This window comes from Muntiacus reevesi, chromosome 8, assembly GCF_963930625.1.
Source record: "Muntiacus reevesi chromosome 8, mMunRee1.1, whole genome shotgun sequence".
Lineage (NCBI taxonomy): Eukaryota > Metazoa > Chordata > Mammalia > Artiodactyla > Cervidae > Muntiacus > Muntiacus reevesi.
The window spans coordinates 58,065,539-58,082,998 of record NC_089256.1 but is presented as its reverse complement, the minus strand read 5'-3'; the positions used below and the strand labels follow the sequence as shown (position 1 = coordinate 58,082,998).

General features: G+C 43.1%; 1 protein-coding gene across 2 annotated transcripts in view; it reads right to left on the bottom strand.

Annotated features, from left to right (window-relative positions):
* Window positions 1–17,460, bottom strand: part of MASP1 (MBL associated serine protease 1) — a 70,012-nt gene that overhangs the window by 41,164 nt on the left and 11,388 nt on the right. For both annotated transcript variants that reach the window (XM_065942313.1, XM_065942312.1), the window contains exon 3: window positions 201–378. In XM_065942313.1, the coding sequence (XP_065798385.1) occupies window positions 201–378 (178 nt within the window). The remainder of the gene's footprint in view (window positions 1–200; window positions 379–17,460) is intronic.

Here is a 17,460-nt window from a genome sequence, read left to right as displayed (position 1 = left end):
ATTTTGAAATGTGTCAAAAAAGATGAATTGATGGATAGAGGATAGAAAGATGGATAGATGTGCAATAGACCAAATGTAGTAAGACATTAATGGTAGGATTTATGTAGTAGGTGTTCATTTTAAAGAAGAGAGCACAAGGCACTTTTATTTTGAGAGAGAAAGGGAGACGTGGGGATGAGTCACCCACGTCTCCAACTTACCCACAGCCAGGTAGTGGGCATCAAATCCTGTGAATCGCTCTTCATCGGAGAAATCTGACCGGAAAGTGATGGACATAAAGGAGCCGGGGGAGAGGACCACTTCCTGGCCAGGGGTTTGTTCTGTGTCCGTGGTCTCCCTGCCACAGAAGGTTGCCAACACCTGGTCTTCAGTTTCTACCTTTAGGGTCAAAAAGAAAGGGAATAAGATGTGCAGCTTCCCAAATTAGCTTCTCTGCTGGTCTCAAGGAGAAAAGACAGAGGGACTTCCCACAAGTGGACCAGGCAGCCTGGGAAGCCCAAAGAAAGAGGCTTAGGAATTCTGGAATTTGAGGAAAGACACCTTACAGGTTAAGCCAATGTGTCTGTCCTCTTCCCATTTCATTCATTTTGTTTAGATCCTTAAGCCAATGTGTCTGTCCAGTTCCTGTTTCATTCATTTTGTTTAGGTCCCTAAGCCAATGTGTCTGTCCAGTTCCTGTTTCATTCATTTTGTTTAGGTCCATTAGAAGTAGCTTCACGTTAGTCCTGTTGGCAACAAAAATGGCTTATTTGTTTAAAAAAAAATTCAATGTTAAAATAAATTTTCATATTTATTAAAACAGCAGGGTTAGATTTAACAGATGGATTCTAGATACAACAGGAACTTACATTTCCAGGAAAAGAAACTTCATACCCAATGTAAGTCATTCATGGAGAATTCAGTGTGTGCCAACCACAGAGCAAAGCGTGGGTTGGGGAGGATGGGAGATGGGTAAGCCATTGAGCTGCGCATGCGGAAGGGCTTCCCAGGTCTCTCAGTAGTAAAGAACCCACCTGGCAATGCAGGAGACACAGGACACTTGGGTTCGATCCCTGGGTCAGGAGGATCCCCTGGAGTGGGAAATGGCAACCCACTCCAGTATTCTTTGTCTGGAAAATGCCATGGACAGAGGAGCCTGGCAGGGTACAGTTCATTGGGTCACAAAAAGTTGGACACAATTAAGTGACTGAGCACGCACATGCCCATGGGGAAGCAGTGTTCAGATGGCAGAAAACAGACAGAGCTATCATACAGTGTGACAAGTGTCTTGTGAAGAATGTACTCAGAAGGAGGCAAAGGATCCCCACTGGAATATAAGCTAAGGGAAGGTGAGACTTTTAGTTAATTAATTATTTTTTATTGGTATATTTGAGCTTTATTTTTAAAATGATACATTATCTATATTAGAATTGGAATTTTTAAAAATGTAAATATGCTTTTTATTATTATTATTTTTAATTGAGGAATGGTTTATTTACAATGTGTTAGTTTCAGGTGTAAAGTGATTCAGTTACACACACACATATTCTTTTTCAGATTCTTTTCTTTACAGTTATATCTTCAGTGCATGGAATAGGACCTAGAATATAGCAGTTATCCAATAAATATTTGTCATCCAGAACTAAAACTGCAAGACCTATTCTGAGAACAATGAGAATCCTGAAATTCTGTGGGGATTGTAGGAAAAGATATATTTGGAGGGATAGGTTGAAACTAGATTATTATTGACCTTGAATCACATAACAAGTGACTTGAAATCCCATGGACAGAGGAGCCTAGTGGGTTACAATCCATGGGGTTGCAAAAGAGTCAGGCACAGCTGAGCGACTAAACAACAAAAAAGGGAAGTCACGTAATCAGAACTGTATTTAATAGGTAGTCTTACTAATACAGAAAACTATTGGAATCATCCCAAAATCATTGCAGTTTTTTAAGACTCAGCTGCAAAAATTGCCTATTTGCTAAAGAATTCCCTATTTTGCAAGAGCCAGGGGCCCTGGGTAGATTCAGAGACCCAAGGAGAGAGTCTAAACTGGTTGTCTAAAGCAGATTTTGTGCTTGGTTTGGGAAACAGTGTTGTACCTGGCTGGTATATTTATATGACTACCATACTTTGCTTACCTACCACTCTTATCATTTATACCTATCTCGATCCTTTTAAAGGAGCATTTTTATCTGCATCCTCCAGACTGATGTTTTAGCCAAGATGCATGAGAAAAATCTGACCAAGAATGATGTCTGCTGCCTTTCACTCTTTAAAGGAAAGTTCTCAAAGGCTGCCTATCTCTAGTAGCTTCTAATGAATTCGTTGTTTTGTTCATTAGCTTAGTATGTCAAAAGTATCTTGACATTTGACACTTCTGTTTTGAAACTAATGATTTATTTATTTAAAATAAGTGGAAACTTTAAAGGAAAATAATTTGCCCTGGCAACAAAACACGAGGACAATTAATCACTAACTTTGGGAACTGAAGTGTAAACAGAAGATGAGATCATGGCTTTGCTATGTTTTCCTCTTCTCTGCAGATACTAGCCAAACTCACACCAGCCTTATTGCTGTAGAGTGTTCCAATCTGCACACAGCTGAAATGTCTCTTTCTCGAACATCTCAGCTGCTTTATTGTTTTTATGATCTGAGTTTTCCAGGTAGCTGAAATTTTACCTATGATTTTTAAAAAAATTGGGATGTTTGTGTATAATGCTTTTCAAAGTGCTTTATTCAAATCCTTGCTTTCTCAGGTAAAATATACTAATCCTTCTTGGTGATCTAAGGACAATGTTATGAACATCAAGTTTCTTGGGGATATTGAGTTTTATAATGTTGCTTGCCCTGCATTGAAAGCCCCCAGACTATAAAGCCTTTGCAATTCTTATGTCTTCTTTATGTAGATTGGGTTTTATTTACTGTTTTAAAATCAGGTAGAAACTCATTAAGCTGCAATCATTAGAATTTAATGAGAATAAGACTAAATACATAAAGAGTGAGGGTCTGGGAGAAGGCTTCTTCTATGAGTAACCATATGAGCTGGAATGCACTATCTCGGTGACCTCTGCGTTAGAGGTCCTGACCCCTATTTCTGACTCCACCAAAAAGTGGTATATAGCTGACTCCTGTAGCGCTCAATTATCCACCTGGTAAACTAGGGGTTTGAACTAGCTGAGCTCTACGTTCTCTTCCAGTCCTGACATACTAGTATTCTAATAAGGCATTATATCCATACATTAAATAAACCAACTAGAGCAGGGGTCCCCAACCTCTGGGATCTTATTGCCTGATGATCTGAGGTGGAGATGATGTAATAATAATAGAAACAAAGCGCACTGTAAATGTAATGCACTTGAATCATCCTGAAACCATCTCCCACCCCCAGTCTGTGGAAAAATTATCTTCCACAAAACCAGTCCCTGGTGTCAGAAAGGTTGGGATTTGTTGAACTAGAGAATGGTGAGGAGGAGCTTCAACACAGAGATTGCTTCGTACTTAAGAACTTGTTTGTGGTCTATACCATGTGCTCTAGAAGTAATTACTAATGAAGAGTCAAGCCTTGAGCATCAACGCTTCTAGACACAGCAGCCTCATTCCTTCTTTGTTATCCCTGAAGTCTCCAGGGTTCTATATCCCTGTAGCATGAGACTTTCAAGTAAAACCAACCAGAGATCTTTTGGATCAGGGAGAGACCTAATGAAGGTCTATGATAAACAGCCTCCCTTCTTGTAACTTCCAGGCTTAAGGATACCTAAGTTTATGATGGCAGATAAACAATCCTCACCACTATTTCAGAGGACAGGTAAGCATGCCCCAGCTGAGACCCATGGGAAAATCTGAGTCTGATAGAGCTTTTGAAGCAGGGAAGAGAAGGCCCCAGGGCCCTGGGAATTCAGCCTGCAGCTCCAAATAGAGCCTGGAAGGAGGGACTTTTAAGAGCTGTTTCAATCCCCTCCTTCTAGAGAAAACTGAAGTCCAGAGAATGGCAGTGACTTGCTCAAGAGTAGAGAGATAACCACAAGCATTTCCTGATACCAGATTTGCTTTTGGAACAGTTCTGACCCTGGAGAAAGGAGCCCATCAATCCAGAGAGTGCAAGGCAAACCACACGGGCACGTTGCCAAACAACTTTTCTGGCTCAAGGGCCTCTTGAAACTTTATCTGGGGTGCATGGACTATCTCCCAGAGAGGATGTGGCTCAGTGACAGCTCTGGTCGTAACGTAAACAGAGGGGTCACTGGCCCTACTTAATATTTGCAGCCCTTGCTATGACTAAAATTCTACAAAACCCATTGACTTCTGAGTACAGATGGAGGATTGAGCCCTGGCTTCTGTTTGGACTGTCCCTGTACTAGGGTCATTGTATTAATATGATGGGGGGAAATACCTTATCAAAGGAAAACAAAAAATGCATAATAGTAGAAAACCATCTGGCTGGGGATCACAGAATCTTTTATTTTTCTACTTATTATGGGCAGCCATGTCCTTTCAGCTGTGTCCTATTGTGATTTTCGGCACTAACATATGGATGCATGTCCTCAATTTGCTTTCTTTCATCTCAACAAATATTTAAATACCAAATTCTGTCCCCATTATAACATGAAGGATGCCAAAAACTACTAATTTTTTGCATGTGCTTAATAAGCAAGCCCCCTGCCTCTGGGAATATAAAATATAGTAGGAGAATAAGTATTCACATGTGTCTATGTTAAGGAATTACCAGATTATAGTTATTGCAATGAAAGCTAGGAAGTTCCTGGGGTTATAAGATGGGAAAATATTGCATCTAGCTGAGAAGGGTCAGAAAACAGGAAGAAGAGAATGGCCTCTGAGCTGGGACCAAAAGTTGAGCAGGATGTAGGCAGGTAGAAATTGTAGGTGGAGGGCTGGGAAGGGGGCAGTAAGGAGGACATCCAGGTAAGTAGCAAAGTTCTGAGGGAATTTGGAGTCTCAACCGCCTCTCCCTACCCACCCCAACCTGATATAGGAAAGGGATTCTGTTGAGGGCAGGGAGTAGGGAAGAGAGCTGGAAGGAGGAGAAAGCAGAGTCTGCTTTCTATAAGTTATCTACCTTAGTAGAAACAGCACAAACCTCCTAGGCAAAGCTAAGGCAGGGCAGCAGAAAACTTGGTGAACTTTCTGCAAGAGGACAGCTATGGCTTCTTTCCACGTGTCCATAAAATGATCTCATCAGAGACTATCAATACATTGACGTCCACCCAGTGACAAACTTGAAGCTGAGATGATTTCAGTGAATCAATCAAAACCATTATCTAGTGAGCGGTGGCTTCAGGTTCACTACAGCTTTCTGATTCCCCAGTTAGTGATGTCTTATGCTCCTTTAAGACACAAGGTGAACAAAATGGCTGTCCACTACTATGTGATATCCCTTATATGTGGAATCTAAAAAAGAATATGAATTGATGAATATAACAAAAAGGAAACAGACTCACAGATACACAGAACTAACCAGTGGGTACTAACCAGAGGGGAGGGTGGGGACAAGATATTAGTAGGGGATTAAGAGGAAGGAGCTATTATGCATAAATAAGTAAGCTACAAGGATACATTGTATGACACAGGGAATATAGTTAATATTTAATGAGAACTATAAGTGGAATTTAACTTTTAAAAATTGTGAATCACTATGTTGTACCCCTGTAACTTACATAATAAAGTATAAACAAGGTTGAAGGCCAAAGAATTGATGCTTTTGAACTGTGGTGTTGGAGAAGACTCTTGAGAGGCCCTTGGACTGCAAGAGATCATACGAGTTAATCCTAAAGGAAATCAACTCTGAATATTCATTGGAAGGACTGATGCTGAAGCTGAAGCTGAAGCCCCAATACTTTGGCCACCTGATGTGAACAGCCAACTCATTGGAAAAGACCCTGATTCTGGGAAAGATTGAAAGAAGGAGGAGAACAGGGTGACAGAGGATGAGGTGGTTGGATGGCATCACTGATGCAATGGACATGAGTTTGAGCAAGCTCCAGGAGATGGTGAACGACAGGGAAGCCTGAAGTGCTGCAGTTCTTGGGGTCGCAAAGAGTTGGACACAACTGAGTGACTGAACTACAACTGTATATCAATTCTACCTCAATTTTTTTTTTTCCAAAAAGGCTGTCCTATAAGTCCAAATACTTTAGAGATTTGCTTGTCAGTGTTCCCAAGCTATATCCTTGAGCCCCTTTGACATCTTCTCTGGGCCCTTGAAGAACTGTTCAGGCTTAATTTAGGCAGATATTCAGAGAGTGTGCTGATTGCCTTCAGAGGTCACGGGGCTCCACTGACACTTTAATTTCAGACTTCTGGCCTCCAGAACTGTGACAGAAGAAGTAGCTATATATTTATTTATTTATAAGTAAATGAACAAACCACTAGGTTAATGGTAATTTATTATGACAGTCCTACAAATTGAAACTGCTCTGTAGATAGGTTTTCCTCATTTGTAAGATAGTGAAAACAATAGTATTTATAAATCATAGGACTTGGTGAACATATATGTAAACTATGTAGAGAGTTACCTGAAATATAGTCAGCACTCAGTAAATTAGAGAGAAAAACAGGAGCACTAAGATTGAGCCAACTGAGGTGACATCTTTCTGGACTTCCAGCTAAGCGGAGTGTGGTTAATTTCACACATTTGAAGAAGAATTAAGAGATTGAAACCATTCCTGGATGCCTTGTTTTCTGATTCCACTCCTTCATTCCTAACCTCACTGGAGCCAGCAACACAGACCTCTCTTTTTATGAGTCCCCCAGATCATAGGTTAATGGGGTGGGAAGGGAACCGAGGGAGTCCTCACCGCACGGCCTCCCCATCTGACAGATGGCACCTTAGGTCTCTTTGACTCTCTGTACTTTACGAGCTTCCTAATGGTCCTGGGAGGTGGGTGACATGGTGAAGATATTGTCCTAATTTTTTAAGAGCGGACCAGAGTAATTTAAAGGATCTCTGACAGCTTTCATCCACAAGAGAATAATATTAAGTCCAGGAACCTCCCCCTTACTTTCCTGAGTTTCAAAGGATTTCTCTAGGTGTGTGAATTTAGGCCAGTGTTTCAGTGACAGCCCTGGACCCAGAACTCCTGATTCCAGGGACTGGGCCAGGGGCAACAGCCCAATGATACTACTTTACTCAGCTGCCCAAACTGTAGTTAAAGATCGTGAAAGTGAAAGTCGCTCAGTTATGTCTGACTCTTTGTGACCCCATGAACTATACAGTTCATGGAATTCTCCAGGCTGGAATGCTGGAGTGGATAAGCTTTCCCTTTTCCAGGGGATCTTCCCAACCCAGGGATCGAACCCAGGTCTCCCGTACTACAAGCAGATTCTTTATAAGCTGAGCCATCAGGGAAGCCCAAAGACTATGAGAAGGAGCAAATTAAAAGTACCAGATGCTAGACAAGAACCTGGGACTTAAAAAAAAAAGGAGATGTGTGTATGTGTTGCATTTCAGAAGTTCTTTAAAGTCACATAAGTAAAAATAGCACAGCTGGTGTGGTTAAGACTCAAGTTGGCCATATTTGAAAGGGACTGTAGGTTGTTGTTTCAGTCCTGACTAAGTCATCTGGCTATAAAATAATAATGATAATAATAATTAGAGTACCACTAGTAGTGAGTGCTTAGTCCATTAGTTGTGTCCAACTGTTCGTGACTCTGTAGCCCAACAGGTTGCTCTGTCTATGGGATTATCCCAGCAAGAATACTGAAGTGGGTTACCATTTCTTCCTCCAGGGGATTTTCCTGATCCAGGGATCAAACCCACATCTTCTATGTCTCCTGCATTTCTAGGCAGATTCTTTACCTGCTGAGCTATTGGGGAAGCCCACTAGCAGTAATAGTAGTAGTAGGAATAGAAATAATCCACCCCCACTTTCCATGTGGAATTTCCAGCTGACAGGGTATTTTCAGCCATCTTTAGGTAGTCTTGTAGTGAATGCATTTTAGGTAGATAGTAGTTTCTGGACCAGACTGGCAATATGAATCTCCAAATTCACATAGCCTAGGAGTAGTGGAGAAGCTCTATACAGTCAGCAAAAACAAGACCTGGAGCTGACTGTGGCTCAGATCATGAACTCCTTATTGCCAAATTCAGACTTAAACTGAAGGAAACCACTAGACGATTCAGGTATGACCTAAATCAAATCCCTTATGACTATACAGTGGAATCGAGAAATAGATTTAAGGGACTAGATCTGATAGACACAGAGCCTGATGAACTATGGACAGGGGTTCGTGATGTTGTACAGGAGACAGGGATCAAGACCATCCCCATGGAAAAGAAATGCAAAAAGGCAAGATGGTTGTCTGAGGAGGCCTTACAAATAGCAGTGAAAAGAAGAGAAGAGAAAAGCAAAGGAGAAAAGGAAAGATATTCCCCTTTGAATGCAGAGTTCCAAAGAATAGCCAGGAGAGATAAGAAGACCTTCCTCAGCGATCAATGCAAAGAAATAGAGGAAACAACAGAATGGGAAAGACTAGAGATCTCTTCAAGAAAATTAGAGATACCAAGGGAACATTTCATGCAAAGATGGGATCGATAAAGGATAGAAATGGTATGGACCTAACAGAAGCAGAAGATATTAAGAAGAGGTGGCAAGAATACACAGAAGAACTGTACAAAAAAGATCTTCATGACCCAGATAATCACAATGGTGTGATCATTCACCTAGAGCCAGACATCCTGGAATGTGAAGTCAACTGGGCCTTAGAAAGCATCACTACGAACAAAGCTAGTGGATGTGATGGAATTCCCGTTGAGCTATTACAAATCCTGAAAGATGATGCTGTGAAAGTGCTGCACTCAATATGCCAGCAAATTTGGAAAACTCAGCAGTGGCCACAGGACTGGAAAAGGTCAGTTTTCATTCCAATCCCAAAGAAAGGCAATCCCAAAGAATGCTCAAACTACCGCACAATTGCACTCATCTCACATGCTAGTAGAGCAATGCTCAAAATTCTCCAAGCCAGGCTTCAGCAACACGTGAACTGAGAACTTCCAGATGTTCAAGCTGGTTTTCGAAAAGGCAGAGGAACCAGAGATCAAATTGCCAATATCTGCTGGATCATAGAAAAAACAAGAGAGTTCCAGAAAAACATCTATTTCTGTCTTATTGACTACACCAAAGCCGTCGACTGTGTGGATCATGATAAACTGTGGAAAATTCTGAAAGAGATGGGAATACCAGACCACCTGACTTGCCTCTTGAGAAACCTGTATGCAGGTCAGGAAGCAACAGTTAGAACTGGACATGGAAAAACAGACTGGTTCCCAATAGGAAAAGGAGTAGGTCAAGGCTGTATATTGTCACCCTGCTTATTTAACTTCTATGCAGAGTACATTATGAGAAACGCTGGGCTGGAAGAAGCACAAGCTGGAATCATGATTGCCAGGAGAAATATCAATAACCTCAGATAGGCAGATGACACCACCTTTATGGCAGAGAGTGAAGATGAACTAGAAAGCCTCTTGATGAAAGTGAAAGAGGAGAGTGAAAAAGTTGGCTTAAAGTTTGACATTCAGAAAACTAAGATCATGGCATCTGGTCCCATCACCTCATGGGAAATAGATGGGGAGACAGTGGAAACAGTGTCAGACTTTAATTTTTTGGACTCCAAAATCACTGCAGATGGTGATTGTAGCCATGAAACTAAAAGACACTTACTCCTTGGAAGGAAAGTGACCAACCTAGATAGCATATTAAAAAGCAGAGACATTACTTTGCCAACAAAGGTCCATCTTGTCAAGGCTATGGTTTTTCCAGTGGTCATGTATGGATGTGAGAGTTGAACTGTGAAGAAAGCTCAGCGCCAAAAAATTGATGCTTTTGAACTATGGTGTTGGAGAAGACTCTTGAGAGTCTTGGACTGCAAGGAGATCCAACCAGTTCATCCTAAAGGAGATCAGTCCTGGGTGTGCCTTGGAAGGACTGATGCTGAAGCTGAAACTCCAGTACTTTGGCCACCTCATGCGACGAGTTGACTCATTGGAAAAGACCCTGATGGTGGGAGGGATTGGGGGCAGGAGGAGAAGGGGACGACAGAGGATGAGATGGCTGGATGGCATCACTGACTCGATGGACATAGGTTTGAGTAAACTCCGGGAGTTTGTGATGGACATGGAGGCCTGGCATGCTGCGATTCATGGGGTTGCAAAGAGTCAGACACGACTGAGCGACTGAACTGAACTGAACTGTACTAAACTTTAGGAGTAGCGGCAGACCTAAGACAAAACCTAAATGTCCTGACATGAGTCAGCTCTGGTTCAATAACTGGAATTACAAGACCATAGTAGGTCAGAGATAGAAAGGATTTTAAAGACTATCTTTTTCCTCTCTTAGATAGGGAAACTGAGCTCAAAGAAGTGAAGTAACTGGTTGAAAGTCACATGACCACATAATGGTGAAGCCACTGTCAAGGCCCAGCTCTATTGAGAGTCCCAGTAAAGTGTTCTTATATATTTGCTAGTTCAAGTAAGAATCTCTTAACGGAACTAGGGGAACCTCTGAACCCTAGCAAGGTATGTATTGTGCACATACAAATACTGGACATCAATACTGGATGCCACTAATAGTGAGAGGGCCTAGACCTACTGCCAGGTCCTTAGAATCCAGGAATCCCACTGTTACCAGGAAGGATTGCCCATTTGCCAGGAGGACCCTGGGCAGAAAAGGAGATGGTCTCCGGGCAGCAGAGCCTGGGGAGAAGAAAGAGCTAGCTGGGGAGGGGTAACCTCCAGCGTGGGAAGCAGGCATCCCGCAGGTGGGAAACGGGCGATGCTGGGCATCTCAGTGTGGCATGGCTGGGGGTGTGGGCTGAAGTGTCTGGGAGTCATGGCTGGGAAGAGGAGCCAGGAAGGACTTTACTCTCATTGGCCCGTGAATGGCTTAGACTTTCCACACACCCCTTCTGTGACTTCAGAGACAGGCCTATTCACATGCAAATCTCCTCTGGGACTGGGAGACTGAGCCCCAAATGGTTCAGGGGCAGGAAAATAGCCTGGGGACAGGCAAAAACAAAGCCTTGTTGTGTTCTTCTGTGGCAGAGGCAGCCTGGCTCCAAGTCAGTCGCAGTCAGCCCTGGGGTGAAAGCAGTGATTAAGTAAGTGCCTAGCAGAGAGAAGAGAAGGGACCCGCCGTGGGCCAGCGTCGCCAGGCACTTTCCAGGAATGTGTGAGCTGGTGTGTCCCTCCAACATCTCCCAGGACTCTGCCCTGCACCTGTCTGAAAGCACGTCTTCAAATCTTTGTGGGTAAATTTTTAAGGTCCCTGGAATAGGGACCTAAAGGCCTGGGTTCTGGCCACCACCTTACCACTCATATGTGGTATTATTTTAACCTCTCCCTAGCAAGTGCCCTGGAGCTGGCTCGTATCAACCTATAGGGAGCAGCTGTCACTTCTCAGGGATTTTTGCTATGCTTTTGTTAGACACAGCCATTATGAAAGATTCAGTTTCATAAACTTACAGTTAAATAAATTACATTTAAAAGTAATAAATTATGTAAAAACTCATCACCTCCTAACAATTCTAAAATTTTATCATTATCTCTGCACTTGAGTTTACTAACTTCTAGAATATTGGAGTGGTGAAGAGCGGACTCCTGTATGCCCTCCCAATCCACCCCCCAGTTGCTGATTATGATAAGTACACTGCTGGGTTTCGCCTCAGTTTTCACAAACATACTAGATGGAACTTCCTTCTATCCTCTAGGAGTCAGGAGGTCAAATGATACATGGGCAGAAAAGCAGCTAGTAAAGTCTGCCATTGCCTGTGAGCATTTAGCAGGGACCCTATATCCCAGGCCCCATGGCGATCCAGTTCCCATCTGTACCTCTGCCTTCATCTTCTACCTCTCTCCCTTGTGCTCCAGCCATACAACCTTCCTTGAAAGTGAAAGTGAAAGTTGTTCAGTCATGTCCAACTCTTTGCAACCCCGTGGAGTTTACAGTCCATGGAATTCTCCAGGCCATAATACTGGAGTGGGTAGCCTTTCCCTTCTCCAGGGGATCTTCCCAACCCAGGGATCGAACGCAGGTCTCCCACATTGAAGGTGGATTCTTTACCAGTTGAGCCTCTGGGGAAGCCCAAGAATACTGGAGTGGGTAGCCTATCCCTTCTCCTGCGGATCTTCCTGACCCAGGAGTTAAACCGGCGTCTCCTGCATTGCAGGCGGATTCTTTACCAACTGAGATATCAGGGAAGCCAGGCTTCCTTGCTGTTCTTCAAATACACCAGGCACTTTCCCTCTAAAGTCTTGTCTGTTCTCTGGTTGAGAGCTTTTTCCCAAAAGTCACATGGCTGACTTCCTCAGCTTCTTCAAGTCTTTGCTCAAATGTCACTCTTTCATCTAGGACTGCCTTGACCAATACATTTCAGTGGTAACACACACCCTTCTTTACCCTGTTCTATTTCATTTCTTTGCCTATTACCTTACTGGTGGTGGCGGTGGTTTAATTGCTAATTAAGGTCCAACTCTTTGCGACCCCGTGGACTATAACCTGCCAGGCTCCTCTGTCCATGGAATTTCCCAGGCAAGAATATTAGAGTGGGTTGCCGTTTCCTTTTCCATATCTTACTACTCACTATATAATTAACTTTGGATTGTGTTTAGTGTTTATTGTCTGTTCCCCCCAGTGTAATGTAAGCAATGCCAATAAACATTTCTGTCTTAATTACTGCTATACTCCAAGTGCTAGTAAAGGGTAGGCATTCAATGAAGATTTATTGAATAAATGAATACTTCCCTTTCCCTTTTCCTTGTATGAGCACACCAAAGTAAATTCACGCTCTGCTTTTTACTAAGGTGTGTCTGAGAGCAGCCTGTGTACACTTAGCCCACAGATTTGCACACCAGGAGTACCTATTCTCCAGAGCATTCCACCTCAGTCTTGCCAACATTTTCTACCTCAGAGCTGGGACCGTCCTTCTGTTTTCCATCACTACCAAGGCTGTGCTGCTTGCACCTCCTACATAAAATAAGCCTTTGTCAGACTGTTTCTAAAGCTCATTTTCACTTCTGGATTCTTCTGAATCAACTAGAATGGATTTGGGAACTGGGTATCTCTGGAGTGGAGGAATTCCACTAGGGAATACAATCGAAATTCATGAGAAACACTTGCTCATTCTTCTTTTCCTTCAGGGGCAAGGCCTCCTGTCTACTCCCAGAGAATGAGCAGAGCTGCATCAGTAGTTGAAGGTCGAGGGCATGTTCAGAGTAAACACAGAGGCTGCACAGAAATTAGGAGCCGGGGGGGTCAGAGGAGTCAGTCTTGGAGCAGGGCCACGGGAGGGACTTATCTGTCAATTATACAGCAGGATGCAGACTGACCCAGCGAGGCTTGGGAAAGGAGAATCGGTACTGGAAGGACTGGGAGAGGCCAGCCAGTCCTATTTCCTCATTGAGGAGATGGAGAAACTGAGGCTGAGAACAGACAGGTGACTTTCCAATGTCTCGGCAGGAGTCAGTGGCTCACCTCTAAACCAGAACCCTTTCCTTTATGCTCACCACCAGGAGACCCATGCGTTTTCCTGTTCTGCCCCCCAGGACTGTGTTCGCTACGAGAAACAAACACAGACATAGGCCCTGAGCTCATGAGGCTGACAGTCCATACAATGACCTTGAGTTTACTATTAGAACTTGTATGCCACAAACAGATAAATCAAACACTTCCCTCGTGACTCAGATGGTAAAAGCATCTGCTTGCAATGTGGGAGACCTGGGTTCGATCCCTGGGTGGGGAAGATCCCCTGGAGAAGGAAATGGCAACCCACTCCAGTATTCTTGCCTGGAAAACTCCATGGGTGGAGGAGCCTGGTGGGCTACAGTCCATGGGGTCGCAAAGAGTTGGACACGACTGAGCGATTTCACTTTCACTTTTTCCATCCTTCATAGCACGGATTCCATTTCCTCTTATTTTTATAAAATATTTTTTTCCTTGCAAAGTCAGGATAAGAGAGAAAATTCTTTAACAAAACCTAGACAACACAGGGGCCCTCAAAGTCCCACAGTTTTACAAAATTTTAACTAAATTTCTCTTGTAACCAGGAAGCATATAAAAATCCTGATACTCCATTCAGGATAAAACCTGTTCTGAGAAGGGCCAAACAGAGAGCCCCAATCTTAACTTGGGAGTAAGAAGACCAGGGATTGAGACCTGGCTTTGCTATGAAGTCCTAGATGAATGCACTTAAGCTCTTGATGCTCAGTGTCCTTTCCTGTAAATTAGGTGTCATAATTCTGGCTCTCCCTAGTCCATGAGCATCAAAGAAGGTCATAGATTAGAAAGTGCTATGAAATGAAAATATCTCCTGCCATATCAATAAACACGAAATATCATAGCTATTGCTGATTTCTGGCCTCCGAATGTGAATGAGGGCTCCCAAAACTGGCATTCAACAGATGCTGTCACCCCTCTAACCATGCTTGCTAAGGAGCTGGGGGAATGCAAGAAGCAGCCATCTGCCACTCCTTAAGGTGAACAAGGAAATAGGATTTGGCACCAGAGAGCGGAGGTGCATATGAAAGGAATGAATTCACTGAGCCCAGAAGCTTGTATTTTCCCATACATAGAACAATAAATTCCTTAACTTGAAATCTGATCTTTGATATTCAGATTGCCTACTCCCTGTGTTGCAAACCAGTATATAGTTGGACTCCCCCTCTGGCCTCCTTGGAACAGTTTTCTCAGAGCTACTGGGATGCTGCCTCCCGGGCTTGGAGTCCTAAACATTCACACCAAAGAAAATAGCTCTCTACTTTCAGGCTGTGACTATATTTTTTAGTTGACATTGCCATAATCTTGTGTTACTACAAGGTGAACATACAGCAGAAATAAACAGCCTCTTGGATTTGATCAGTCTGTTCAAAGTACTTTCCCATAAATTGAGAAACTCAGTGACTTGAGCAAGGTCATAGGCAACCAGTCAGTGTTAGCGGAGATGAGGAAACTCACACTCACTGAGCATCCAGTAATACCAGCTGGCGCTTCAGTACTCACACCCTTGCCATCATCACCACTGAAAAATACTTCCTGAGCTCATTACATAGGCACTGGACACATGGAAATACAGCATTTACCTCACTTGGCATTCACAGTAATAAGCCCAGGAGACAGGCATTATTGTTATCCCTATTTTACCGTAAGTAGTGGAGATAGGACCTGACTCTAGGTCTGACTGGCTCTAGACCCTGATTGCCAAACCATTGAAAATGTTTGCCTTTTCACTATTGATTCCACTCACAGCCATCATTTCACTTAAATCCTCACATAACCTTTGAGGAAGGTACAGTAGTCTTTTTTTTTTTTTTTTTGGTATAATCAAAAAACCAATGCTTAGGGAGATCAAGGCATTTAGGGAATTGTTAAATAGAAATTGTTAAATTCCTATTTATCCTTCAAGACTTATCTCAAACATCAACCATTCCCAAAGCCTTTTTTGAACTTCCAGAAATGACCATTTTACAGCATATACTGTGTCATACCCTTGTGTTCCTCTTCTCGGTTTTAGCTTATTAATTATATACTTGTCTCATGATATACTATGAAATTGTAAGTTCCTGTAGGGCAGGTACTGTTTTATTCATCTTCATGGGCCCCGTCCTTGGTGCAGTGTCCAACTTACGATAGGATATCAATAGAATTCCTAGAATTCAATAGAATTCTTCATTCCATAGGCAGTGGGAAGCTGTTGAAAGGTTTTGAGGGTGGCACAATCAAAGCATGTCTCTCTGGACACATGTAGAGGAAGGACTGGATGGGGAGAGACTGACCGTTGGTAGACATTTAGGAGGCTATTATAATAAACTAGGTGAGAAGAATAAGAACTGGAACTAAGGGGCTAAAGTGAAGAGAATGGGAAAAAAATGTTGAATATATCAAGAATATAGGGCTAAGAGGAGAAAAATAGTGTTATATCATAAGAGCATTTAACAGTTGCCAGTTGAGTTGTGTGCATTCAACAAGAGAAGGAAAAAGAGAGAAAGAGAATGAAAGCCAAATGCAGGTTTTTATTATCTCCTTTTCCAATGAACAGATGCCAAGAAGTGAGCTTGAAAATAGGATGTGTGAATTTGCTGTTCCCTTGGTGGTTCTGATTTCTGAGTACCTTTCTCCAATATTTTGGCCACCTCATGTGAAAAGTTGACTCATTGGAAAAGACCCTGATGCTGGGAGGGACTGGGGGCAGGAGGAGAAGGGGATGACAGAGGATGAGATGGCTGGATGGTATCACCGACTCTATGGGCATGCGTTTGAGTAAACTCTGGTAGTTTGTGATGGACAGGGAGGCCTGGAGTGCTGCGATTCATGGGGTCTCAGAGTCGGACACGACTGAGCGACTGAACTAAACTTAACTTTGCAGTAAGTATAGCTCCAGGGCTCCTTTCTCAGCACAAATCAGTTACTTCACCTGATGCTCAATTAAAGGAATCACAATTGGTTGCATTTCTGAAAAAAAAGGTCTCTTCTGGACATTCTAAAAGACAGTGGCCTACTGTATTTAAGAGATTAAGTTTGATTATAGACAACACTTGCCTTCAGTTCAGTTCAGTCGCTCAGTCATGTCAGACTCTTTATGACCCCATGAACTGCAGCACGTCAGGCCTCCCTGTCCATCACCAACTCCCAGAGCCTACCCAAACTCATGTCCATTGAGTCAGTGATTCCATTCAACCATCTCATCCTCTATCATCCCCTTCTCCTTCTGCCCTCAATCTTTCCCAGCATCAGGATCTTTTCAAATGAGTCAGCTCTTCACATCAGGTGGCCAAAGTACTGGAGTTTCAGCTTCAGCATCAGTCCTTCCAATGAATATTCAGGACTGATCTCCTTTAGGATGGACCAGTTGGATCTCCTTGCTGTCCAAGGGACTCTCAAGAATCTTCTCCAACACCACAGTTCAAAAGCATCAATTCTTCGGTGCTTAGCTTTCTTTATAGTCCAACTCTCACATCCATACAACACTGGCCTTACATTATACTTAAAAGCCTAAGCATCCATATGATGGGGGATTTCACTGTGACTTAATATTTTTAAAGGAAAAACAGACTGAATGTTTTAAGATATAAATTCTGGTCTCAGTGTGACCTTGGCCCAAGAATTGCCCTCCCCTGTGCTTCAGCGTGATGATCATGAAGTTGAACCAGATTCCTGGGGTCTTTGATACATAGATATCAGGGCTAGATGAGCCTTAGAGACCATCTGGCTCAACTCCCTGTATGTGAGAGAGGAATCCCTTGCCCAGGGTCTTTTAGTTATAGAGAATGGCCACAAGAATCCAGGCCTCCTGTTCCCTGGCCCGTGTCTGTGCTCCACCCCTCGCCTGCGGCATTAACCAGAAGTGACTCCTACGCCTGTCTGTACACTGCAGGAGTCCATACATTCCAAGGAGGCAGCCACATTCCAAGGAGGCAAATACTGTTGTGCAGATGCTCATGAGCCTTGAAGACCAAGGACTGCAGGAGATCAGGC